The sequence below is a fragment of the Emys orbicularis genome, chromosome 3 (genome assembly GCF_028017835.1).
Source record: "Emys orbicularis isolate rEmyOrb1 chromosome 3, rEmyOrb1.hap1, whole genome shotgun sequence".
NCBI lineage: Eukaryota > Metazoa > Chordata > Testudines > Emydidae > Emys > Emys orbicularis.
This window is the reverse complement of record NC_088685.1, coordinates 181,720,392-181,746,827: the sequence shown is the minus strand read 5'-3', so window position 1 is coordinate 181,746,827 and position 26,436 is coordinate 181,720,392. Positions and strand designations below refer to the sequence as shown.

At 43.5% G+C, this 26,436-nt stretch overlaps 1 protein-coding gene across 2 annotated transcripts in view; it reads right to left on the bottom strand.

The window, feature by feature from the left end:
- TTC7A (tetratricopeptide repeat domain 7A) overlaps positions 1-26,436 on the bottom strand; it is a 287,398-nt gene that overhangs the window by 248,711 nt on the left and 12,251 nt on the right. The window contains exons 3-4 of one of the 2 annotated variants that reach the window (XM_065400900.1): positions 26,155-26,323; positions 371-512 (exon numbers count right to left, since the gene is read on the bottom strand). In XM_065400900.1, the coding sequence (XP_065256972.1) occupies positions 371-512; positions 26,155-26,323 (311 nt within the window). The remainder of the gene's footprint in view (positions 1-370; positions 513-26,154; positions 26,324-26,436) is intronic. The other variant, XM_065400899.1, reaches the window with a different exon arrangement.

The window sequence follows — 26,436 nt, the reverse complement described above, 5'->3', positions numbered from 1 at the left end:
ATCTGCTTGCATGCATTGGGAATCACTTTGCAGTGATTGGAAGGACAAAAAGAAAGTGATGCAGTGCACCATGCTACAACTTATGCACCATACTTACTGTAGTTTTGAGATGTTCCATTTTATGAACTTTTTGATTTTATGAACCCCTCAGGCCCCAATTAGTTAGTAAAATAAGGGTCCTACTGTATCAAAACTCTTCTATTGTCTGAAATATTGAGAGGACACATCACCCTTTCAGTAGTGCTCTGACAATCCTTTCAGTCTATCAGCACTTGTAATTCTGCCCTCGGATTTGCACAGCTTCCATTGACAAACTCACTGGGAGCCCTGTTCAAAGACCACATATAGGTAAGTCACACTTAGAGCACATTTCTTCCTTACCTTCTCAAGTTCCTGCAAGTACACTTGTGCAATGACACATGCTCTCTCAAAACAAGCCACGACCTCCTCTTCCCTTTCGGACAGCCGAGCACGGGAGGCAATCGAATTGGGCGAGCGCTCCAGTGACAGACCTGGAAAATGGCAATACCTTCTTAAACCCAAGATGACGGGGAAAATCTCCTAAATAATACGTACTTTTGTTTTGTTTATTTGCTTGCTTGCTTCAAATACTTTTGGAAACATGGGTAGAATAAAATATACTATACATTAGGACTGTCAAGCGATTAAAAAAATTAATTGAGATTAAAAAAACGAATTGTGATTAATTGTGCTGTTAAACAATAGTAGAATACCATTTATTTAAATATTTTTGGATGTTTTCTATATTTGAAAATATATTGATTTCAGTTGCAACACAGAATACAAAGTGTACAGTGCTCACTTTATATTTATTTATGATTACAAATATTTGCACTGTAAAAAAACAAAAGAAATAGTATTTTTCAATTCACCTAATACAAATACTGTAGTGCAATCTCTTTATCATGAAAGTTGAACTGACAAATGTAGAATTATGTACAAAAAATAACTGCATTAAAAATAAAACAATGTAAAACTTTAGAGCCTACAAGTCCACTCAGTCCTACTTCAGCCAATCACTCAGATAAACAAGTTTAGTTACAATTTGCAGGAGATAATACTGCCCACTTATTATTTACGTCACCTGAAAGTGAGAACAGGTGTTCGCATGGCACTATTGTAGCTGGCGTCGCAAGATATTTATGTGCCAGATGCGCTAAAGATTCATATGTCCCTTCATGCTTCAACCACCATTCCAGAGGACACCATGCTGATGGCAGGTTCTGCTCGATAACGATCCAAAACAGAGCGGACCGACGCATGTTCATTTTCATCATCTGAGTCAGATGCCACCAGCAGAAGGTTGATTTTCTTTTTTGGTGGTTTGGGTTCTATAGTTTCCGCATCTGAGTGTTGCTCTTTTAAAACATCTGAAAGCGTGCTCCACACCTCATCCCTCTCAGAGTTTGGACGGCACTTCATATTCTTAAACCTTGGGTCGAGTGCTGTAGCTATTGGTACTGTGACACTGCACCCCATATTCTTCATAGAAATATTGTTATGATATGAATATGGCATAACTAAGATATGTTTTATGCAAGATGGGTCATGTGAGGTATCATTGGAAAGGTTATGATCTACTGAATGTGTTTATGTGTTTATCCAATTTGTATGCATGTATCGTTTCGGTATCTGAGGTTAGGAATATTGACTATGTAACAATTACAACTTTGTGTGTATTTGGGGGAACACCCAGCAGACAGTAGGCAATCAGCCTCAATGTGCCATTAGAAAGAACAATAAGACTCTAAGCTACAGAAACTCTGCAACCTGCCTAAAACAACAATTAGGGTGAAAAATTACATTTTGTAACCTGTTTCTTGAGCGTATTAAGTTTAGTTTGTGTGTTTTGTTTTATTTGCTCAGTGATCTGTTTTGTTCTGTTTGCTATCCCTTATAATCACTTAAAATTTACCTTTTGTAGTTAATAAACTTATTTTTTGCTTATTACAAACCTCAGTTTGTGCAATTCATATCTGGGGGGGAGGGGGCAAAAAGCTGTGCATATCCTCCTCCACACTGAGGGAGGGGGCGAATTTTTATGAGCTTGCACTGTGCAGGTCTTTCTATACAGCACAAGACAATATTATTTTGGGTTTATACCCCAAAGGAGGTGTGCATGTGAGTGCTGGCCATTCCCCCAGCTACATCCTCCCACACAGAGCTGATTTCAGTCTGTGTCTGCAACCGGGTGTGGCCTTAGCTGTATGTGTTCTGGAGAAGGCTTGAGAGCCTAGCACAGCAAGGACAGGGTTAGGGTTAGGGTTACCCAGGCTGGTGGAAAGGCCGGGCTCAGTGAGACCCAGCATATCAGGTGGCACCCTAGGAGGCGGGGGAGAGGGGAATCATCCTGTCACAGGTACCTTCTTTGCGTTTTGTCAATTCTGCTATGAAAGTGTTCTTAAAATGAACATGTGCTGGGTCATCATCCAAGACTGCTATAACATGAAATATATGGCAGAATGCAGGTAAAACAGAACAGGAGACATACAATTCTCCCTCAAGGACTCCAAACACAAAGTTAATTAATGCATTTTTATTTTATTTTTTACGAGCATCATCAGCATGGAAGCATGTCCTCTGGAATGGTGGCCGAAGCATGAAGGGGCATATGAATGTTTAGCATATCTGACATGTAAATACCTAGCAACGCCAGCTACAAAAGTGCCATGCGAATGCCTGTTCTCACTTTCTGGTGACATTGTAAATAAGAAGCAGGCAGAAGTATCTCCCGTAAATCTATACAAACTTGTTTGTCTTAACGATTGGCTGAACAAGAAGTAGGACTGAGTGGACCTGTAGGATCTAAAATTTTACATTGTTTTGTTTTTGAGTGCAGTTATGTAACAAAAAAAAAATCTACATTTGTTACACTTTCACAATAAAGAAATTGCACTACAGTACTTGTATGAGGTGAATTGAAAAATACTATTTATTTCATCATTTTTACAGTGCAAATATTTGTAATAAAAATAATATAAAGTGAGCACTGTACACTTAGTATTCTGTGTTGTAATAGAAATCAATATATTTGAAAATGTAGAAAAATATCCAAAAATATTTAATAAATTTCAATTGGTACTATATTGTTTAACAGTGCGATTAATCGCGATTAATTTTTTACATCACAATTTTTTTAGTTAATCGCATGAGTTAACTGCGATTAATCGACAGCCCTACTATACATCTATAGGTATTTTGTATTCACTACCTTACAGCTGTTTAATACAGAACAATATTATGCATTTCTATAGCACCTTTCATCTCTAACAACACCATTGAGGAAGGGAAGTATTAGCCCTATGGCACAGATAGGCAAACTGTGGTACAGAGAGATTAAGGCCGATATATGCAAAAATGGCCACAGATTTTATAGTAGTGGGTAGTAATAGGGGATTACTTTGTTGTGTATCTATTAACTAATGTCCCCTTTTGTGTTTTGTCTTTTCTGTCAACTGTCCACTTTGTGTTAAAGTAACCTTGTCTAGTCTATTTCACCCTCCAGTCCCTCTTCAAAGGTTGTGGTTCTACAATCACATTTTTTCTATTAATTTTAAATATCTCTTTCTCCCCTGCTGATTGCTAAATGAAAGTCCTGCACAAACAAAGGAAACTGACTCTATATGTAGAGGAAGCCATGAAACTCACAGTTCTTTTCACAAGAGAACTATCAAATGCACAAGCTAAACTAATTCATAACTATTTTTCTCTGATCTCTCTAAGGAGCTACTTGCAATGTGTGTAATTTTTTGTTGTTGTCTAGATCTGCACATTTCACATGCTACTAAAGAAAACACAATAGTGTTTAAAGTCTGGTGCAAAGTTTGGCTCTGTGTTTAGCATTTATAACTTACCCCATGGCCCCTTGAAGAGGTAAAGCAGAAGGCTCACCTCTTTATGTGGAGATCTGGGAGATGGCATGTTTAAACTATGGAAGTAGTCTGAGGGTTCATTACTGGTTCTAGGAGATGGAGAGTGGACCTCATGGTGGCAACTCTCAGGAGGGGGTGATAGATAGAAGATCTGCACCCGGAGAGTATGCTCAGAGGCCCTCAGACAGTGGCAGTGCCTGTACTGCAGTCAGAGTCCAGAAGTTTAAAACACATGATTCACTAGCTAGCTCCCCTCAGAGCAGTCATGAATGGCAAGAGGGGCATCGCTTGACTGGGCCTCTGACAGGGCGCACACAATTTCTCACCCAAGGGGAAAGGGTACGAGAAAACGACCCTCATGTAACAGATATTAATCATGCCATCTTAGGTGGTAGTGGAAGACACTCGGAGACTGTGACGACGAAGATGGTCCAAGAATCTATATAGAATAGAATTACAGGGCCTTGTTTTTCTACCACAGAAAAGCAACAGTGGAAGAGAAATCAATAAGACCTTAAACCAGAGCAAGCAGACTGAAAAGTCACTAAACAAGCTGCAGAAGAATAGTTTTTTCCCCCAGAAAAGTTTCCCACCATTGCTGCCACTGATTCAGCTCCACCAGAGGAGCAACAGTGAGAGCTCTAGTGCAAATTGTGCACCAGCAGTCACTGGGGCACAAGCACAGGGATGTTTAGACCTGCTCTGGGCAGAGGTAGGGTGTGACAGATTGGACCCCCATTCTGGGATGCCACCTGATGTACTGGGATTTCACTGAGTCTGCCTGCTCTACTAGCCTGGGCTCCCTCTCCCTGTTTTGCTGAATTAGGCTCTCTGGCCTCTGGCAGCACATACACACAGGTAAGGACACACCAGCTGTAGAATCACAGAGTCTGCAAACAGCTCTCTATGAGAAGACTCAGCTAGGAAATTGCCCAGCACTCAAGTGCAGCTCCCCTGGAAAGTACACCCAAAATATTATTGTGTTGCGCTGTGGAGAAACCTATACAACATAACCTCATAAATTCGCCCCCTCCCTTAATGTGGAGGAAGATATGCACAACTTCTCCCCCCCCCCCCCCCGTTACAAATTGCACAAACTGGGGGTTTAATAATAAACAAAAAACAGTTTATTAACTACAAAAGGTAGATTTTAAGTGATTATAACGGATAGCGAACAGAACAAAGCAGATTACCAAGCAACTAAAACAAAACACGCAAACTAAGCTTAAGATCTTAAAGAGACTGGTTTCAAGAAATAATTTCTCACCTAAATGTTGTTTCAGGCAAGTGCAGAGTTTCTGTAGCTTACAGTTCCAGTTATTTCTCTTTACAAACTCGTCTCCTGTCCTAGGGCGTGTCTTCACTAGCAACATTAAAGCGCTGCCAGTGGCAGCGCTTTAGCGTGGCTGTGTAGTCGCAGCATGAGCGCTATAAAAAAACCCCACCTCCATGAGGGGAATAGCTCCCAGCGCTGGTGCACTGTCTACACTGTCACTTTACAACGCTGAAACTTGCAGCGCTCAGGGGTGTGTTTTTTCACACCCCTGAGTGAGAAAGTTGCAGCGCTGTAAAGTGCCAGTGTAGACAAGCCCTTAGTCTGGACTCAGCCCTTGCCTTTCCCTCAGCTCAGTTCCTTTGTCTCTTCAGGTACTTTCAGCAGTCTTCTTGGGCAGGAAGGCACTGGAGAAGAGTCCTGTTTGCCTTACTCTCCAGCCTTAAATAAGATTTACATAAGACGTGACTCTTTTGTTTCCCAGTCTTGACCTCTCCCTCCTTTTAGTGGAAAATTACTAGAAGTCCAAAATAGTGTTTAGTACCAGGTGACAGGACCACCTGTCCTAGTAGTGTCACAGCTATGTCCCAAGATGCCTCTCAGGAAGGAGAGAGATTAGTATCTTCAAATCTTATTGTTTCTTCCTAATGGCCCATCAAGGCTGATGGCCTGTTGTCTGGTGGGTGTCTCCCCAAATACACACACACACAGTTATAATTGTTACATAGACAATATTCCTAACTTTAGATACAGAAATGATACATGCATACAAACTAGATAACGTTCAGTAAATCATAACCTTTCTAATAATACCTTAAAGAACCATCTTACATAAGAACGGCCATACTGGGTAAGACCAAAGGTCCATCCAGCCCAGTCTGCCGACAGTGGCCAATGCCAGTGCCCCAGAGGGAGTGAACCTAACCTATCTTGCATAAAATATATCTCAGTTATGCCATATCCATATCATAAGCATATTCCCATAAAGCATATGGGGTGTAACGTCACATAGAGGACACACTGTTTAAAGCACAGCGGCCACTGAGAGCCCTTTCTATGCTAAACCCCACCCTACTGCTATCACTGGTGGAGGTGAACTTTGGGCACTTCAGATATTTTTAGTTTGGGTCAATCTAAAAAATAAAATGATACTGAAATCACATCCAGAGTCTGTGCCGGCTAGTTTGCTGTTGTCTTTCTGGGTTTGTCCTCACCATGGAAAAATGTGTGGTTCTCACAAGGAGAGAGATATCTCATTGTAAAATCCTAGTGAGGACAAGGCACAGAGTAGTTTTATTTCAGTGCAGCTGATCACGGTAAATACTAGACTTCTCCACCCCGAAGTGTTTACCTCATCTGATTACACTGAGATAAAACTACCGGGTGCCTTGTCTCCACATGGATTTTACAACGAAATACCTGACTCAAGTCAGCTCTCTCATTTCAAAACACCCTCCAAACAACACCTTTTTCCTAGCAAAGACACAATCTATTTCCTTCAGGACAGGGTTTAAAGAAAACAGGGAAACTCACAACCCAGCAAATTATCATTTTATATCAGAGGACAGGGCTGACCTTATGGCTAGTAACGGACTACACACCTTTTCTGGTGTTCCTTCTCATCCTCCAGATTAAAAATAGGGCTTCCATCCATTTCCTTTCTCTCCTTTATGGATCCCCTCTTTCCTTCCCTAGATCCCTCTCTAATCTCACACTCCCCAGCTCCTTCTTCCCCCTGTCCCCTGGCTAAGGCAGGAAATTAACATAATCCAGCTTCTGCAGTGAGTGCATGCTCTAGAGAGAGGTTTCTGAAGTACTGGGGATGAGAGAGTATCATCTAACCTAATAAATTCTTCCTGCAGTGGAATTACAGGTCTCTCACTCATGGAAGCCCCCTCAAATAATGTACCCCAGGTAGATGCCCATCCAACCTACACCTCAACCCATCCCAGCTGTGCGTGTGGACTGCAAAGTAGAAAGGCTGAGTAGACATGTGGGCCCAGATACTAAGCGACACCAGCTAAGGAGGAGGGTGAGCAAAGATGGTATTTTATTTCAGTTTCCTCTCTTTGTGCTAACTAGTCAATAGCACAGTGGTTCTCCTTAAAGCCTGAGCATCTTGGAAAATACACACATATACAAAAGCTCTGTCCATCCACTCACTAACACTGGTACCAACATCTCCTGTCACACTCACACTGGTGGCAAAAGTTAAAGCTTCAGTGGCCATGGTAGATAGGAAACAATGGGATTGTGGATGCAGCAAATAAAGTTAAATGGCAGCATACCAATTCCTATCCTTCACACACCAATCAACTCACAATTAACACGACTCCTAAAACCCTGGAACCTAGGTGTGCCAGAACAGTCTATCAATCCAATGATGGCGCTAAGGAACACTGAAGTGCACAGAGCATGAAGCCTGGATGTTCCGGCATAATGGCTGTGTTGAACAGAATTAAAAGGAATTCAGTGTGATGGGCAGCACCTAATAGCTGATCAAGATGGAACACTTTCAGTTTTGCAGACTGTGCTCCCCATTCCTGAAACATGTTATTCTATGAATCTACTTCTAGGGCAAAGAACTGCAGATGTCACTCTGTGCCAGTAAATTTGGGTACACAATGTCTTTGCTTAGAAGAATGTGTTTCCAGTGTACGCTCTGCAGCCCAATTTATAAACTTGGCTCGGGAAAATCAGTGAACATTAAACAAGAGTGTTTTTGAGACTTGTTCTTTGTCAATTTTTATTAGTCTTTATACATAAGTATACAAAAGTCAGCAGAATACTATTTAGCACTTTACATTAAAACTCTACAAAACTAACTAATCCTCTTTAGAGGAACATTAGCATTACCAACATTGTACAGATGGGGAAAACTGACAGAAAGGTCTCAAAATGATTCAGCTTCAGAGTTAAAATTAGAACCCAGGAGTTCAGCACCAAAATTAATCTACTCGATCATACTGTCTCTGAAAATAAACTGCCTGATCTTCAGAAAGATAAATCAAAGATTGAGATTAGTTCTAGTGCTGTCTGGAACAAACCATTCAGAATTCTGGCAAAAAATAACTCACACACTCTAGGCCAGGGGTCGGCAACCTGCAGCACACGAGCTAATTTACAGTGGCACGCTGCTGCCGGCCTGGGGTCCCGGCCGCCGGCCCCACTCAGCCCGCTGCCGGCCTGGATGGATGGAACACTGGGCTGGCAGCGGGCTGAGTGGGGCCAGTGGCCAGGACCCCAGACCGGCAGTGGGCTGAGCGGCTCAGCCCACTGCCAGCTTGGGGTCCCGGCCGCCGGCCCCACTCAGCCCGCTGACAGTCTGGAGTTCCATCCACCAACCCCTGTAAAATGTATTCTTGGCACGCGAAACAAATTACAGCGAATAAATGAAGACTTGGCATACCACTTCTGAAAGGTTGCCGACCCCTGCTCTAAGCAATGTTTGTCATCAATCTTGACATTCCTTTTCCAAGCAGCTGAGTACAGTGCTTTTGGCACTAAATGGAACAGAATGGAAAAACAGACACATTTGGTGTCCATAACTTTTGAACATTCACTGCAACATCCATTCATATTTAGCATGCCTCTTCTGCAAACAAAGAAGCAGCTTATTCAAGCAGAGGTTCTCCACCAAAACCCTCCCAAAGCACTGGTTATTTGGGTCACTCATAAAGCTTACTGGCACATTTTGAAAGCATAAGATTCTTTTTCCGGAGGAGTTCACAAGAGTTTCATCTGTTGTTATTTCTGGACCAACAGTCTTTTATAATCCTATGGTACTTTTTATTTGACGGTCTCAAAGGTGGGGAGGTGAGTGGAGTTTAAAGCTTCAAACAACCCCCTGAAGTTGTTATTTTTCCTAAAAGGAGAGATGTAGCTAAGAGATTAAGTGACTTGCCCAAGGCTGCAGAGTTAATCAGGACCGCTGGCTCCCAGTCTTGCATGCTTGACCCACTTGGCCACCCTTTTTCTAACAGGCATGATTAGTTATTTTCACTGTTATTGCTCTTCTTGAACCTTGTAATGGACATTCTTATCTGCCCAGACTCCCAATTGTTGTCAGAGGAGCAGGTGACAGCTACAGCCAGGTCAGCTTTTTATCAACTCCCTGCATGGGCAATAGACTGCAACCATTTCTTCAGGATGTAATTATCATCCATGCCTTTGTCAACGCCAGATTAGGTACTGCAATACACTCTCTATGGGGCTATGTATTCATTCCATCTGGAAAATGATGTGCACAATTCAGCAGCCTGCTAATTAAATGACATTTCTTTTCATGGACATATTAAACCAGTGGTCTAGGACCTGCCCTGGCTGATTATAGGTTTCTGGGTAGATTTTAAAGTGCTGGTTTTAATCTATAAACTCCTAAGTGGCCTTGGACTATAAGGGAATCTTTTTGTGGCATACTGCCATAGTTGAAAAGTCAGGAAGACACCACAGGTAAAGTTCCCCAACGTGCAGTCACCTAGCCACACCAGAGATGGGAAAGGGTGGTTTGCCCTCAGAGCCAAAAGCCTTTGGAACTTGCTTCCTCCCGGATCACAACAACCCGATTTTGTTAACCTACCAGACACACCACAAGGACCATGTCTTCTCACTGGCCTATAGGGGGTTGAGAGGGGTTGAAGAGTGACTGGAGAGGAGTCAGGATTGGTGGTGATTTTTTTAGTAGGGATTATCAAACTGGTGTTCATGTAGCACTGCTGGGGTAGCACTGTCTTTGGGGAATTGCTGGAGTCCATTTAACTTGTGGTTTATAAATTTGTCAAGGGAGTCCTGAGCTTGGGACAGATGGCCCATTGTTTACAGTAGTGTGAAATTTACATAAATTATGCTTTTCTATATACTTCTACATTTATTATTTTAATGAAAATATGTGAAGTGCAGACTTTTGGCTCAGACAAGACAGCACAGATATTGTACATGATTGCACTGAAATACGTGCTTGTATGTATATTGCTTCCTTTGACTATTTACTAACATAGGAATTGCCACCCTGGATCAAACCACAATCCCATTTGGTTGGAAAACTATACCTGAGATTACACTTCCAGTAGCCAGCAAGACTTCAACTTCACACATTGCAAGGAAGCTCAAAGCACACTACACTACTAGGAAAGAGTCTTCTTTTCCTCACATCTTTCTGCACTTTGATGACCTTGCTGCGTGCTGTTAACCCTCAATAGAAACACAGGAGAGAAAGTCATTCTTAGTGTAAATGAACGTATCCAATTAAATAAGAAGAATAAACTCACACAAAAGGAGCACATGGGGCAGGGACGGAGCGAGTTTTGAGTGCACAGGGAATGCAAGGGTTTGGCTAAGTGACTGTTAAAGGTGACCTGCAAAAGGACTGTAGAAGAATTGGCCTTATAACCTTTTTTGCTCTTTATAGTGTATAAAAGAAAGCTTGAAAGATGGAGTTTTTCCTACTTTTTAAAAAAAACTGAGAAAGGTCAGTCATGTCAAGTCTGGTCTCCCCAGGTTTTGCTGGTGGTCATTGTGGGGGTGTTGTTGGAAGTGGATGCAAACTGTGACCCTTCAGACCTCAGCTGAATGGGCAGAGGTGTTGAATCTAGGAGCTCATCCACACTTAATAAGCATTGCCACTTTAACTAGGATGGAGGCTGGCACAACTGATTAAGAGAGCTTTAAACTAGGAATTTGGGGGAGATGGTTGGGAGATGTCCAGGTAATCTCCACGCCGGATTTTAACACTGAGAGGGAAGAAAACGAAGTAAGAAAGGATACAACCGTGGGTATGAGAATGGACATATGGAGAAAGGGTAGTGTAGATACCAGTCTAATAGGGGATACTGGCGGTAGAATGTCTGTGCCTAATTGGGCAAAGAATGTGAGCGAAGCCAAACAGCAAAAATTAAGATGTTTGTACACCAAAGCGAGGAGTCTAGATAACAAAATGGAGGAACTAGAGTTACTGGTGCAGGAAGTGAAACCAGCTATTATAGGGATAACAGAAACATGGTAGAATAGTAGTCATGACTGGAGTACAGGTATTGAAGGGTATGTGCTGTTTAGGAAAGACAGAAATAAAGGCAAAGGTCGTGGAATAGCATTGTATATCAATGATGAGGTAGACTGTAAAGAAATAAGAAGTGATGGAATGGATAACACAGTCTGTCTGGGCAAAAATCACATTGGGGAAAAAAGCTTCTAGAGCCTCCCCTGGGATAGTGCTTGGGGTGTGCTATAGCCCACCAGGATCTGATTTGGGTATGGATAGAGACCTCTTTAATATTTTAATGAAGTAAATACTAATGGGAATTGTGTGATCATGGGAGACTTTAACTTCCCAGATATAGACTGGAGAACAAGTGCTAGTAATAATAATAGGGCTCAGATTTTCCTGGATGTGATAGCTGATGGATTCCTTCACCGAGTACTTGCTGAACCAACAAGAGGGGATGCCATTTTAGATTTGGTTTTGGTAAGTAGGGAGGACCTCATAGAAGAAATGGTTGTAGGGGACAACCTTGGTTCGAGTGATCATGAGCTAAATTCAGTTCAAACTAAATGGAAGGATAAACAAAAATAGATCTGTGACTAGGGTTTTTTATTTCTTTTGATACTAAACTGAGTGCTTATGGTCTTCCATTCCATCTTCCCTTTTAACTCAAATCTTATGCTGTTCTCCTCTTACCCTGTGCCCTACATAATTCCCATGACTCAATTTCAGGGTAACTAGTCTAGATAATACCAACACTTCTTGTGAGCATTATAAAAATCTAAACCATACTTATATACAGCACAAGGAACTCAGTCATGTCAATCATAGATTGTCAGTATTTTCTTAATAAGAATTTAGTGCTGATCTTAGGAAATTAAATATTTGCATGTATTCAAACAAGATGCAATGGCTCCGACAAGACAGACCTTCTCCCCACATTTTTTTTTAGGCAGCTTTGATGCAGGAGTAGGAGGGGGGAAATTTGAGTGCTTAAGTCATAACAGTATCCTGTCAGCCTTCTGTAGCAACATACCCTTATTTGGACTGGTTTAAAAAGGGGGGTGGGGTTTACACTCACTCCCCTTTCTCTCCCTTCATAGAAAATTTGATGGAAAATTTAATCCGAATTTCAAATTTTGAAAATTTCACCTGGTTAAAAAAATGTATTTTTCAAAATACTGATGCAAAAAAGGCTTTTTTGTTGTTGAAATTTTAAAATTTCAACTAAAATTTTTGAACAGTTCTACTGACAGCCTTTCAGGGGACAAAGATAGACTGGTTTGGGAAACTTCTCAAGTATTTGGCTGAAACAGACTTTCACTGGATCATAACAGTCGCAGAGGGGAAAGAGTAACTGGATCACAAATTCCTCTTCCCACCCTCTTATAAATACAAGACTTGGGACCTCAGCAGACAACACACCAGACTATGAACTTCTATGCTTGATCTTCTCCAGAATAGCAAGAAGCAGAAATTCTTCAGAGTCAAGTTGTAACTATCTTCCTTTCCCTACAGCGTTACATACATAAGGCCGGAAGATCTATTCTGTTACACTGACCTAACTCAGTTGAAGGCAACAGTATAAAACCAGTTTAAAGTAGGAAATCAAGCACCCACGGGATTACGTGGCAAGGAAAATCCAACCTCCCATTCATGCTTCAATTACACCATAGTAAATCCTTCCTGCCCCTGTGGATCGCAACCTTGATGTGATGAAGCGACTTGAGTGTTCCCACGATCCTGAGAGTGATGCTGTCAGGAGTCTTGCACAGAGAAGGAGGGTGGGTCGTGGAATGGACATGAGCAACAAATCTCGAAGAACAACAGTTACGAAAGGTGAGTAACTGTTTTTTCTTCTTCAAGTGCTTGCTCAAGTCGATTCCATTATAGATGACTCCCAAGCAGTACCTTCAGAGGTGGGTAGGAGTTCATGGATGTGTGAATTGCAACACAGCTCTGCCAAATCCACCGTCATCCCAGGCTTGCTGGGTGATGGCGTAATATGTCATGAAGGCGTGTACCGACGACCGCGTCACAGCCCCACAGATATCCTGGATAGGGTCATGAGCCGGAAAAGCAGACGACGATGCCTGAGCCCTCGTGGAGTGCACAGTTACTATCGGTGGAGGCACCACCCATACCAATTCGTAACAGGTACGGATGCAGGTCATGATCTAGGACAAAATCCTCTGAGACGACAGTGGGAGGTCCTTCATTCTGTCAGCCGCTGCAATAAAAAGTTGAGTCGATCTGCAAAAGAGCTTAGTACACTCAAGGTAGAAAGTCAGGGCACGCTTGACCTCTAGGGTGTGTAGATGCCTTTCCTCGTTGGACACGTGGGGCTTCAGACAGAAAAATGGGAGGAAGATGTCCTGGTTGACATGGAAGTGTGACACCACCTTTGGCAGGAAGGCAGGATGGGGACACAGTTGGACTTTATCCTTGTAAAACCCAGTGTATGGGAGCTTCGACGTAAAACCTTTGATCTCGGAGACTCGCCTCGCTAAGGTAATAGCTATAATGAATGCGACCTTCCACAACAGGTTTGAGAGAGAACAAGAGGCCAGAAGCTTGAAAGGAGGACCGGTGAGCCTAGAGAGGACCAGGTTGAGATCCCATTGGGGAACCGGATCCCAGACCAGAGGAAACAGCCTCTTGAGGCCCTTCAGGAACCTGATCGTCATCTCATGTGAGAATACCGATCTACTCTGGACGTGAGTGTGGAAGACTGCTATGGCCACCAAGTGCACCTTGATTGATCAAAAGGCAAGGCCCTGGTGCTTTAAATGCAGGAGGCAATCCAGGATGGATTGCAGAGATGCGCTGATCAGAGAGATACTCCACTCCGACTCCAGCAAGAGAAGCGCTTCCACTTTGAGAGGTAGGTAGCCATAGTGGAGGACTTTCTGCTTTCCAGAAGAACCTATTGGACCTGACTGAAGCAGGCCTGCTCCTCAGAGTTCAGCCACCCAGCATCCACACTGTAAGGTGGAGAGAAGCAAGGTTCGGGTGCAACAGCCACCCGTGATCCTGAGAGAGCAGGTCTGGGCGGTTGGGAAGAGCCCATGGAGCTGCTACTGCCAAGTCTATGAGCGTGCCGAACCAGTGCTGGAGAGGCCAGGCTGGGGAGATCGTAATGACTTGCACCTTGTCCCTCTTGATCTTGAAAAGGACCCCGCTGATCAGTGGAATTGGCAGGAACGCATACATCAGAACGCCTGACCACACCATCTGAGGTCGGACGCAGCCGACACCGAGATACTGTGGGCCATGAAGTCGCAACAGAACACCTTCCATCACTGGATCTGGGTTGGACCACCATTGGAGGGATCGTGAGGAGCCTGTCTGGGGAATAGACCAACAATAGCCACATCTGAAGAGACCTTATCCACAGTCTTGTGTGCTGGACGATGTAGGTACACGCAGCCATGTGACCTAGGAGCCTGAGGCAGACCCGAGCTGTGGCGAGCGGGTGTGCAGTGATTTGGGCGATCAGATCTGACATTGCCCTGAACCTGGCTTATGGTAAAAATGCTCTGGCCTGGGTGGAGTTGAAGACAGCTCCTATGAACTCTATCCTCTGAACAGGGACCAATGTCGATTTTTGTTCATTTATGAACAGGCCCAAAGCTTGACAAGTGGCTTGCAACACCTCAACTCTGCGCTGCACCTGCCCTTTAGAGCAGCCCTTTTGGGAGCCAGTTGTCGAGGTAGGGAAAGATCTGGATACCCCGATGCCTGAGGTAGGCTGTGACTACCGCCATGCACTTTATAAGCACTCTTGGCGCTGTGGCTAGGCCGAACAGGAGCACCATAATTGGTAGTATATCCGAGCAACCACAAACTGTAGAAATCTCCTGTGGCTGGGAAATATCTAATTATGAAAGTAAGCGTCCTTCAGATTGAGGGCAGCATACCAGTCTCCAGGAACCAAGGAGGGAATGATGGAGGCCAGGGAGACTGTGCGGAACTTCAACTTTGTGAGGTATTTGTTGAGGTCTCGCAGGTCTAGGATGGGGCACAGAACCCCTTTGGCCTTTGGAATGAGAAAATACCAGGAGTAAAATCCTTTCCCTCTTTGTTCCACAGGAACTTCCTCTATGTCCCCCAGCTGCAGGAGGGCTTGCACCTCCTGGGTGAGCAATTGCTCATGAGAAGGGTCCCGGAGAAGGAGGGATAGAGAAATTGGAAGGTATAATCCACTGCCACCATATTGAGGACCCAAAGGTCTATAGTTATGGCAGTCCAAACGGGGAGTTAAGGCAACAAATGGTAGGAAAATAAAGGGTGAGACAGATCCTGATTGCAGGCTGGGAGGTCAGCCCTCAAGCGTCCCCTCAAAATGATTGCCTGTTACTAGGAGGGGCACGGCTCAAGCCTGAATAAGCCCGCACTACCGGCGGTTGGCCTTGGCGACATCTATATCCCCAGCTCTTCCTGTGGTAGAGTTCCGCTCTGGCCTGCCTTGTGAACCTCTGCATTTGCTGAGGCTTAAATCTCTTCCTAGCGTGGGATGGGGTGTACAGTCCCAGTGAGCGAAGAGTGGCCCTGGGATCTTTCAGGCCATGTAATCTGCTGTCCGTTTGTTCAGCAAACAGGGCCATGCTGTCGAACAGGAGGTCCCGGCTGGACTGTTGAACTTCCACCGACAAGCCAGACAACTGCAACCATGATGCCCACCTCATTGACACCGCCGATGCCATTGCCCTGGCTGCCGAACCTACCGCATCTGAGCCAGCCTGGTGGTAGGCCCTTGTAATTGCCCTACCCTCATCTAGTACGGCATTGAGCTCCTGCTTAGCATCCTGCAGGAGTGAGTCAGCAAACTTGGCCATGGATTTCCATACATTAAAGTGATACCTGCTGAGCAGGGCCTGATGATTTGCGATGCAAAGCTGTAGGCTGGCTGTAGAGTAAATTTTCCTGCCGTACAGATCAAGTCGTTTCGCATCTTTATTCTTGGGGGTCAAGCTGGTTTGCCCCTGCTGTTGCGCTCATTGGCATCTGCAACTACTAGTGACCTGGGGGAGGGAACTCGAAGTACTCAAACCCTTTTACAGGGACGTAATACTTGCACTCTGCCCTCTTAGAAATAGGGGGCAGGGATGAAGGGGTCTGCCACAGGGCTTTTACAATTTTGACCACCTTGTCGTGTATGGGCAGGGCCACCCTTGCTGGGGCCGCTGCAGCCAGCACGTCGAATAGGGAGTCCACTGGTTCAGACACTTGAGAAAATATATCTTCAAAGATTGTGACATCAAGAACCAAACCAAGGTTCTTGTGTACCATTGTTATCCTCACTCTCCTGTACAGTGCTGAAACCTGGGTCATGTTCAGTAGACACCTCCAGGCTGTTGAATGATACCATCAACCATGCCTCCACAAGATCTTATGAATTAAGTGGGATGATCGACGGACCAACATCAGCTTTCTGTACCAAGCCAAGACCTCCAACATCAAAACTATAATCATCTGCCACCAAATCCGCTGGGCTGGTCAAGTTCTTTGAATGCCAGACAATCGACTCCCAAAGCAGGTCATGTTCTCACAACTGAGTCAAGGCTAACAAATGAGAGGAGGGAAAAGAAAGCACTTCAAAGACACCCTCAAAGCCAACATGAAGAAGTGCAACATCGACATACACTTATGGGAAACCCAAGCCCTCGACCAACTACAATGGAGAAGGACCACGTTGCAAGGATCCCAGCAATCCGAGACCCAACGAAGACAACAGGAAACAGAGAAACAGGAAAGGAGAAAAGAACATGCTGCAGCCTGGCTCAACAATCCAAATCTGCCCCTTCTACCGGAAAACATCTGCCCCAACTGTGATAAGATCTGTGGCTCCCAAATTGGTCTTATTAGCCACCTGCGGATCCACCAGCAATAACTGCTATCATTTCCTGGAAGACTATCATCCTCGAACTCCGAGGGATCACCAACTACTACTACTTATCCTCCTCAAGGCAACCCACAGTAGCAATGTGGGACAGGATTTAAGTTCAACGCATGCTTTTTTTTCCTTGTTCTTCTGCAGATTATTTCGAAGGAGAAAACAGAAGTATTTATTGCTCAATAGTTACATGCTTGAGATGATAAAGAAATGAATTATTCTTATCTTGGCTTGTGTAATTACAGCATGCTTTCACTTTGCCCTATTAGTGCCCACAGTAAAAGTTACAAAGGAAATAGTTGCATCAGCATGGGTAGACAGCCATCACCCTCCCATGAATCCAACTTAATTCCCTGTCTCACTCCACAAAGCAGTGTCTTTTTCTAGCAGAATCCCATAGATGGTGTATTTTATGTAGTACAATTAATGGCAAGATTCCCTTATTGATTTTATTTGTATTATATAAAAAGTAATCTTCATTGGTGTTTTAAAATCTGCCTTTCGAAAGATCCTATGCATTGTTTCTGCAGAACAACATTCAGGCAGTGGGTTAATCTTGTAATGCAGAACATGCCCTAACAACACGTTTTCTGAAATACAGAGAATTCCTAGAAAGTGTATATGTATCCTATAACATACATGTAACCCATGATCAGCCAGAAAAGGACACTACTGTAAATTCACCTATAGAATACAGGCTAGACAGTAGGGTCTTATGAAATCCATAAACTGAATTAAGTTATTCAGAGACCCTTCTCCTTACAATCTATTCCAGTAGTCTCGATAGTTCGCCTCATTTTTTTAATTCAGGGATATTAAATGAAAACTAGTTATTCTGTTATTTATTATTCCTCACCTGATGTCCCCATAGTCTATGCACAATATTATCATCATTTCCAAGGCAACCTCTTGTGATATAACAAAGGACAACAACTTCCGGTGAAGAATAAGCACTGGGAACAAATATACTCCTAAGCAACAAATATCCTGTTATCATGCAAACATCCTTGGAAATACAAAGAGCGATGATAAGAGAGACAGGAAGTGTGAGAGAGCAGCAGTTTTGTTTCTAAACAGAAGCAAAGTTGGGCCCAATCAAAACACTGAGATTTAGACCAGGAATTCCCAAACTGTGGTAATTGTACCACTGGTGGTTCACGTACTTGTTGCAAGTGGTACACTGTAACAGAATGGTCTGTCCTTTTTAAGGAGTAGTGGGCCTAGCACCAACCAATCTCTGTTCCATGACATGGCTCCTTTGAGGAAATAGGTATTCAAGAAAGCAGCAGACTAACTGGGGAATGAGGCCAGGTGTAAGGAGGTAGCTACTTGATAAACATGATAAAAGCTGTTAGGTGGCTCCCAGGAGCAGAGAGAAGGCAGACAGGCTGGAGGGGAGAATTACAAGGTAGCATCCAGTCAGGAATGAGGCTCCCTGTGATGATGAACCAGAAGTGAGACTGGTGGGTTGGTGAAGCCTCCCTTGGCTGTGCTGTGATCCCAGATAGGCTAACAGATGGGAGGAAGAAGTTGTGAGTCCAGGGACCAAAGCAGGAGATGACCTGTGGGAAAGACTCTCTGGAGAGGCCACTGGCAGAGCTCTCTGGTTCAGAGGGAAACAGGAATATGAAGCCTTGGAACAAGGGTGAATTGAAGCTGAAGCTGCCCGATGCCCAGATAAACCCCCCCAATTCCAGCCCAGACTCCTCACCTTGTCAAGGCTGATTCCCCACTCTGGCACGTCGAGTGCAGAAGGTGGGGGCCCACAAGGATTTTTAAAAATTAATACTGGCCACTCCAGGCTTGTATTAAACTCCCAAGGTTACAGCTTTTTTCTGACCTTGGCTTAGTAAATGCTGCCACCACCCAAATGCAAAACCCCTTTTTGGAACCCAGGAATTCCTTCCTGTGGGGTACCCTCAAGCCCTTTCACACACACCCTCCGGGGAAGAGCTGAGAAAGAAAACAAAGGAAATTGCTGTTGCCACCAGCTCATTAGACAACATGCACAAACCTCTTAGGACACCAAAAATCCAATCCTGTTCTTAAAAAAGGTAAATGTTATTAAAAACAAAAAGAAAGAAAATACATCTGGAACTTAGGCTTTTGCTAGATTTAAAACCACTTACAAAATTTAAACATCAAGAATAACCTTCTTGAGGTCCAACTTAAAGGTTACAAGCAAAACAAAAAGCATTTGGGCTTAGCACAGAGGAGTCCACAAGCCAATAAAAAAATAAAAGAAATAACCCTAATCATGTCTTCCTAGACCTTCCTGATCTACTTACACATTTGGGGGTTCCAAATAAATAGTTCTAGGTATGATCTGATTATCTATGATCATACCTGGCTTAAAGCTTCTCAGAGCATAACTGCTCCCTGTTCCCCTCTTCCCTGGAGAGCCACAACAGAAACAAAGGGCAATTTTTTCCCCCATTTTAAAAAGTTCTAGCCTTCCCATTGGCTCTTTTGGTCAGGTGCCCCACTCCCTTTCCTTTACCTGGGGGACTTTTTTAACCCTTTACAGGTAAAGCAAGCAGAGAACAACCACCAAGAGGGACTTATAGCTAACTGGCTGGCTGGGTGTCCATAAAAGGGAGCTATCCCCCCGCTCCCCACTTCATTTATCACACCTGTCTACCATCCCCACTGAGCACCCCTTCCCATTTACACATACTCACCACCTGAGACCCGTGAACTACACTAAAGTTGATGGGAAACTGTTTTGCTGTCTCACAAAACTTTTTGTGCTGTGGAACAAGAATTTCTGACATCAGGATGAAAGTGAGACATTTTGAAGTTTTTTGTGAAGAGCCAAAGAGACTCCCACCCACCTCAGAACAGCGAACAGCCTGGGGGTTGGGGTACTCACCTGGGTGGTAGGAAATGCAGGTTCAAATCCCTGCTCTGCCTAAATTCAGATTCAAGACCTGGGTCTCCCATATCCCAAGTGAGTACCCCGTCTTCCAAGCTATTCTGGGATGTGTCTCCTTCTCTTACTCTGAGTTTGAGCAGAAGTTCTACTGGAAACCTCTCCTGACAAAGGTTCTGTCAGAACTGGAACCTTCCCATGAAAAGTTTAGACAAACTGGCATTTTCTGATGAAAAACCATTTCATTGAAAAATTTCCAACTAGCTGTAATCCTCATGTCCTCTAACTCTCCCCAGCGTAACTCCTCATTCTTTTAGTTACCCCAGGTGGATATCCATCAGCCAGATTCAAAACTTATTTTATTAGGAGTCCGTAAATACTTAAGTAAAGTCTATTAAGGCCTAAAATGTACACAGAAAGGAGAAATTTGCACGTGGTACTTCAAACATCCATTTTGTAAGAAGGTGGTTGGTACATGAACCTATAAAGTTTGGGAATTGCTGATTTAGACTCCAGATTGTCCAGATTTGGCCCCTTGTAGGGACAACCTATGCCTATGAACTTTGCTTTCAGCCCATATCTAAGCACGACATTTTTAACAGGGTCCATAATACGTCAGCTACTCTAACACCATTCCTTTAAAACAAACACCACTCCTAGTCCAACTGAGTTAAGGTTGTGACCCTATATTTCTCCTCAAAGGCCTCTAATTACAGCTTTCAAATGTCTAATGATTAACTTTTTTTTTTTTTTACTATAAAATATTTTTATAAACTTTTTGCAATCTCACATCATACTTGATCACACATACAGATCTCTGGGCCAAGCCCTTCGGCATGGCTGCTTTGCATCATACAACCAGCATAATCTGGCCCTAAAAGTGGTTTAGCAAGCCCAAGCCTAATGGTGATTCAGCAATGGCGGAGAGGCTCATAGGAGCTATTATGCAACAGGTCCTTACTGTTGCAGCAGAGTAAAGAGAATGGCAGGATGTCCATGCACTATGTTGATCTTTCCCTGCATGTCCATCCATTAATGGCTATGGCAGTCCTGCCTGAGTTAGAGCAGCCTGCATGTTGTTCTAACGCAGAACAGAGGGAATGGCAATACACAGTGCAGCCCCAGAAACAGGGAAGCACACAGGAGAAATGTAAGATGCCTTTACATCCCATCCCCAGACCTGCATCTAGTGCATTTTGACCACAAGTGAGGAACTCCCACAACTAAGAATTAAAGGCAAACTGAAAGGCTTGTTTATGTCTTATTCTGGTTCAGGAACCAGGGTTCTGTGATTCTGCTGCAGCAGTTTACTGTGGCTCTGACAACTGCAAGGGACTGGGAGTCATGAGATCGAGAGTCTGTGATTTAAATGTTATTTAATCATGCATCTGTGTATCATTCCTTGTGCTTCTGCAGATGTGGCCTTCAGAGGCACCCCCTACACACCGGCAGAGCACCTCCACCTGATAAGAAAGTGCCCAAGACAGAGAAAGGAAGACATGTTCCAGGAGGTCATGCAATGCTCAGATGCAGAAAACAGGGAACGCAGGCAGTGGAGGAAAATCAATGCAGGACAGAAAAGAAAATGAGACCTACTCTAGGGATGCAACGGAGAGGATGATTAAAGTTATGGAGAAGCAAATTGACATGCTACAATCCCTCATAACCCTCCAGCCTAAACAGATGCATGCCTGCTCTCCCCTTCAGCATATTCAGAACTCTTTCCTATGCTTTCCCCAAACTCCATTCACAAATTGCTTTCCCCTGTCTGGGACTTCTCGCTTTCCCGTTCACTCCACCCCCACAGACACACAGCTCTGAAAGTCGGTCCTCCCCGGTACCTCCTCTCCCACTAGCAAGTGTGTGTGTGCGTGTGTGTGTGTGTGTGTGTGTGATTTGTTTCCAGCAAACTGTGATAGCACATGGCAGCAAAAACAAACAAGCAGTTAAATCATTTGCTTACACTGAATCCCAGGCCACAAAAATCACAAGTGCTCCCTAGCAAAACTCGATTTCATTAAGCATTGTAGTCCAGAGCATAGCAACATACATTACTGGTTCTCATCTTCAAAGTGTTGCCTCAAAGCTTCCCAGATTTGAATTGCGCCCCGCTGTGTCCTCTCATAGCCCTGGTATCTGGCTGCTCAAAAGCCGCAGCCAGGTGTTCTGCCTCAGCAGTCCACCCGAGCAAACTTTTCACCCTTGCCTTCACAAATATTGGGCAACATGCAACATATGGCAACAACCATGGGAATATTATCCTCACTGAGGTCTAACCTGCCGTAAAGGCATTACACCTTTAATAATTAATAATTAATGGAGATATCCCATCTCCTAGAACTGGAAGGGACCTTGAAAGGTCATCGAGTCCAGCCCCCTGCCTTCACTAGCAGGACCAAGTACTGATTTTGCCCCAGATCCCCAAGTGGCCCCCTCAAGGATTGAACTCACAACCCTGGGTTTAGCAGGCCAATGCTCAAACCACTGAGCTATCCCTCCCCCCCAAACGCGCATTCCAAGGGTATCCTGCACCTATTCAACCTATTGTTGAACCCTCCTTACTGCTATCTAGGTTTCCCATGTAAGGCTTCATGAGCCAAGGCATTAAGGGGTATGCCAGGTCTTCCAGGATCACTATGTGCATTTCAACATCCCCTACTGTAATCTTCTGGTCTGGAAAGATAGCCCACGCTTGCAGCATTCTGTACAGGCTGGTGTTCCTAAATATACGTGTCATGCACCTTTTCAGACCACCCCACATTGATGTCAGTGAAACGCCTGCAGTGGTCCACAAGCGCCTGCAACACCATGGAGAAGTACCCCTTCCTATTGATGTACTCCGTCACAAGGTGGTCCGGTGCCAAAATTGGAACATGCGTGCCATCTGTTGCCCCTCCAGTTAGTGAAACCCATTTCTGCAAAGCCATCTGCTATTTCACATACATTACCAAGAGTCATGATCCTTCGTAGCAGGATGCCATTAATGGCCCCGCACACTTGCGTTAACGCAGCCCCAACAGTCGACTTCCCAACGCCAAACTGATTTGTGACCAACCAGTAGCAGTTTGGAGTCGCCAGCTTCCACACTGCGATTGCCATGCCTTTCTCCACTGAAAAGGTAGCTCTCATTTGGGCATCCCTGCACCGCAGGGCTGGGGCAAGCTCAGCACACAGTTCCAGGAAAGGGGCTTTTCTCATCCGAAAGTTCTGCAGCCACTACTCATCATCCCAGACCTGCATAATGATGCCATCCCACCACTCATTGCTAGGTTCCCGAGCCCAAAAGCAACAATCCACTGTGTGCAGCTACTCCGTGAATGCCAAAAGTAATCTAATGTTGCTCCTATCGATGTCAGACAGCACGTCACACAACTGTGAATCCTACTGAGTTCAGAACTTTACGATTAACTGCACTGCAATTGGTTACTGACAGCTAGTGGAGCATTTGACTGCAATGCAGGATCCAGTCTTTCAGACACAGTTGGTGGGGCGAGCAGAAAACAAGGGACGTTGAAAAATGCCGCAGACTTAAGGTGGAAGAACATGGACTCCTGGGATGGAAAGCAATGCATCATGGGAGATTGAGCCCTGACCCCCATGATGTGCTGCGATCCACTCTTCCTTTCCACAAGATCCAGTGGTAGAAGGCGGAGAGCTGAACTTTGGGATAGCTACCCACAATGTTTTGCTCTCACTGTCGATGCTACTGCCCCAAGTGTGGACGCGCTCTGCCAACAGAGGAAGACAGTATGAACGGGCAATAACAATTTTCTTTTAAGCGCTTTTTGATCATCAACAAAACTTTTGGTGAAAAAACTCTGCTGGTGTAGAATTGGCCTTGAACAATGAAAGCAGTGGTGCTGCAGGGTCATCTTTAAAAAAGTTGTTATTAAAGGGTGTTTTCTTGACTGTGTAACGAGTTCTGGGTAGAAAGGGAAAATAACTGACTGTACATTTAATGCTTCATCCAAACCTTAAAAAAAAAAGAAGAAGAAGAAGAAGGGTAGGTTCTATTCTGAAAGGAAGTCTTTGTGGGTTCAGACTGATTTGGATTGTTTTCTAAACCAGTTTTCACAATAAGCAAGGACCTATGGTCAGTGCTAAACTGAAAATTACTTTGGACCAGATCCAATTTAAACCAGTTGAGAAGTAGTTCCATTGAACTTAATGGAATTAAGCCAGTTAATAACCAACTGAAGATCCATTTATGTCCAGAGATTTGCAAAAGGAGGGAAAATATCCAGTAAACTTCATTTTGGAGCTACAGGTTTGTTTGTTTTTAAATAAAGGACAACTCTCCTTATTCTGCCCTGCAGAATGAGTCCATGCAGAAACTTACAGTTGTATAATTTTATGCATGCTACTAAATAAATATAAGAGGGTTTCATTGCTCTGTAAGCAAGTACAAAAATACAAATAATTCATCATCAGAATAATAGTATTACTAATAGGAAGTAGGAAAGCTGTGTTTTCTCAACAAATTTAGCTGGGATAAGTCTCGAGCAGGATTCTTTTTTCTGTCCGAAATTTATGATGAAAGAACAGAACTGAATTCTGAGAGGCCTACATGCTTCTGGCTTGTAGACTAATCCCATAAATCAGAGGGGAAAATGAAAATAGTGAAAATGATGCAGCATAGGTGACATGTTTCTTGAATTTCACACACACGCCAAACCAAAAGGAAAAGCCATCATGAATCTTCATACTTACAAACATGAAACATTAGCAAGAGACAGGACCTGATCCAGCAAGGCACAAACCTACCTCAGCTTCCTGTGGCATCAGCAGGGGATGGGGAATACACCACCTCACTGGCTCAGGCCCTAAGAAGCAATGCTTTTCGATATGTTTATATGCACACATTACAATAACTTATGTAGCTAATATAAGGCCTGATCAAATGCCCATTGAAGTCAATGGAAAGACTTAATGGAGTTCAAAGGGCTTTAGATTGGGCCCTTAGTTGCTCTAGGACACACTGCTAATACGCGTATCAGTAGCTTTCACCAGTCCTCCCCTCTTCTCTCAACAAAAGGAGTAAGTGCAAATTACAAATCAAATCAATTACAATATGTACAAGCGCACTACCACAGTAGAGTCATCCAATGCCCACAGAAAAGAAATCCAAAGCCAGCAAAGAAGCACAACAAACAGGTTTTTAAAAAGCAGAATGCTGTGACTGTGTGAGATCATGAAACACATCCAAATTACTATCAGTGCTAACGGCACATTCAAACAGGGTTTGGGTTGGTTTGTTTTTTCTTTTTACATACCAGTTGAGGATATCTGATCATCACAGAGTTCTCATTCACCTAACAAGCTGGCGGAAATGCTGAAAAGAGTAGAAAGCAGTAGATAGATAGCAATATTTTAGCAACATTTATAAAAGAACTGAAAGCAACTAAAGGAGAAGATTACAGGGCTTGTTTGTTTTCATCAGTCAACAGTTTTTTTCACTTTCAAAAATTACATGCAGTTTTGCTAATGATAGGTGCTGTTTTCAATAAGGTCTCTCAATAAGCTGTGGAGAATTAAAACAAAATAAAGAAAAAAGGAGAGACTGCTGTTTGTATACAAGAGATCTGATAGTATGTGGCATGCATTGCAACAATATGGTAGCCACCTTGAAAACACATATTATGTCAGTTCACATTTTAAAACTTAACAGAGTCCTGTGGCACCTTTAAGACTAACAGATGTATTGGAGCCGTGGGTGAATGCCCAATTCTCTGTTGCTTTTTACAGATCCAGACTAACACGGCTACCCCTCTGATTTTAAAACTTGGCGAGGTTGTATTAACTATTTTATGTAGGTCACTCAAAGTTTGTGCGTATATGTCCTTTCCTTCCTTCTAAAGAAAAACATAGGCCCCCAATTCAGCAAAGCACTCAAACATGCACTTAATTTAAACTTTAAATGCATTGCTGAATCAGGGCCACTATTACTACAACATTCCTTACCTGCTCTAATATTTCCTAACTTCTTTTTGTAAGTCAGTCAAGTTTACAACGTATGGAGTAAGATTCTGTAATATCTCTGTAGATGTATATTTTAAACTAGATAGGCATTACTCGTGGAATTTTTTAAAAAGTGTTCAGCATATCTTAACTCTGCTGTCACTAAAATGAGTGGCAAGACTCCCTCTGACTTAAGTGGGAGCAGAGTGAGGCCAGTGCTGAGTGCTTTTGAAAATCCCAGCCTAAATATGTAACTACTTCTAAGATACATTTACAACTTATTACCTTTGATAACAAATGCTTCAGTCACCAGGCGCAGACGGTACAAAGGTTCATTTTCTATGGAGATGTCATCAATTCTTGCTCTGGCATACATGCTGACTGCATCCCTGTAGGATCCCTCCACATAATGGAGCTTCCCAAGGATCAACACTGCTTCAGTCATATATTTAGGCTGGAAAAATAAAGATTTTTCTGTGATGAGATACGTGGAGAGCAAAACAGCATTACCTCAGAGAAAACTGTGCTAGACATAAAGCAAAAATCAAGAACATCTGTTAGGAATGG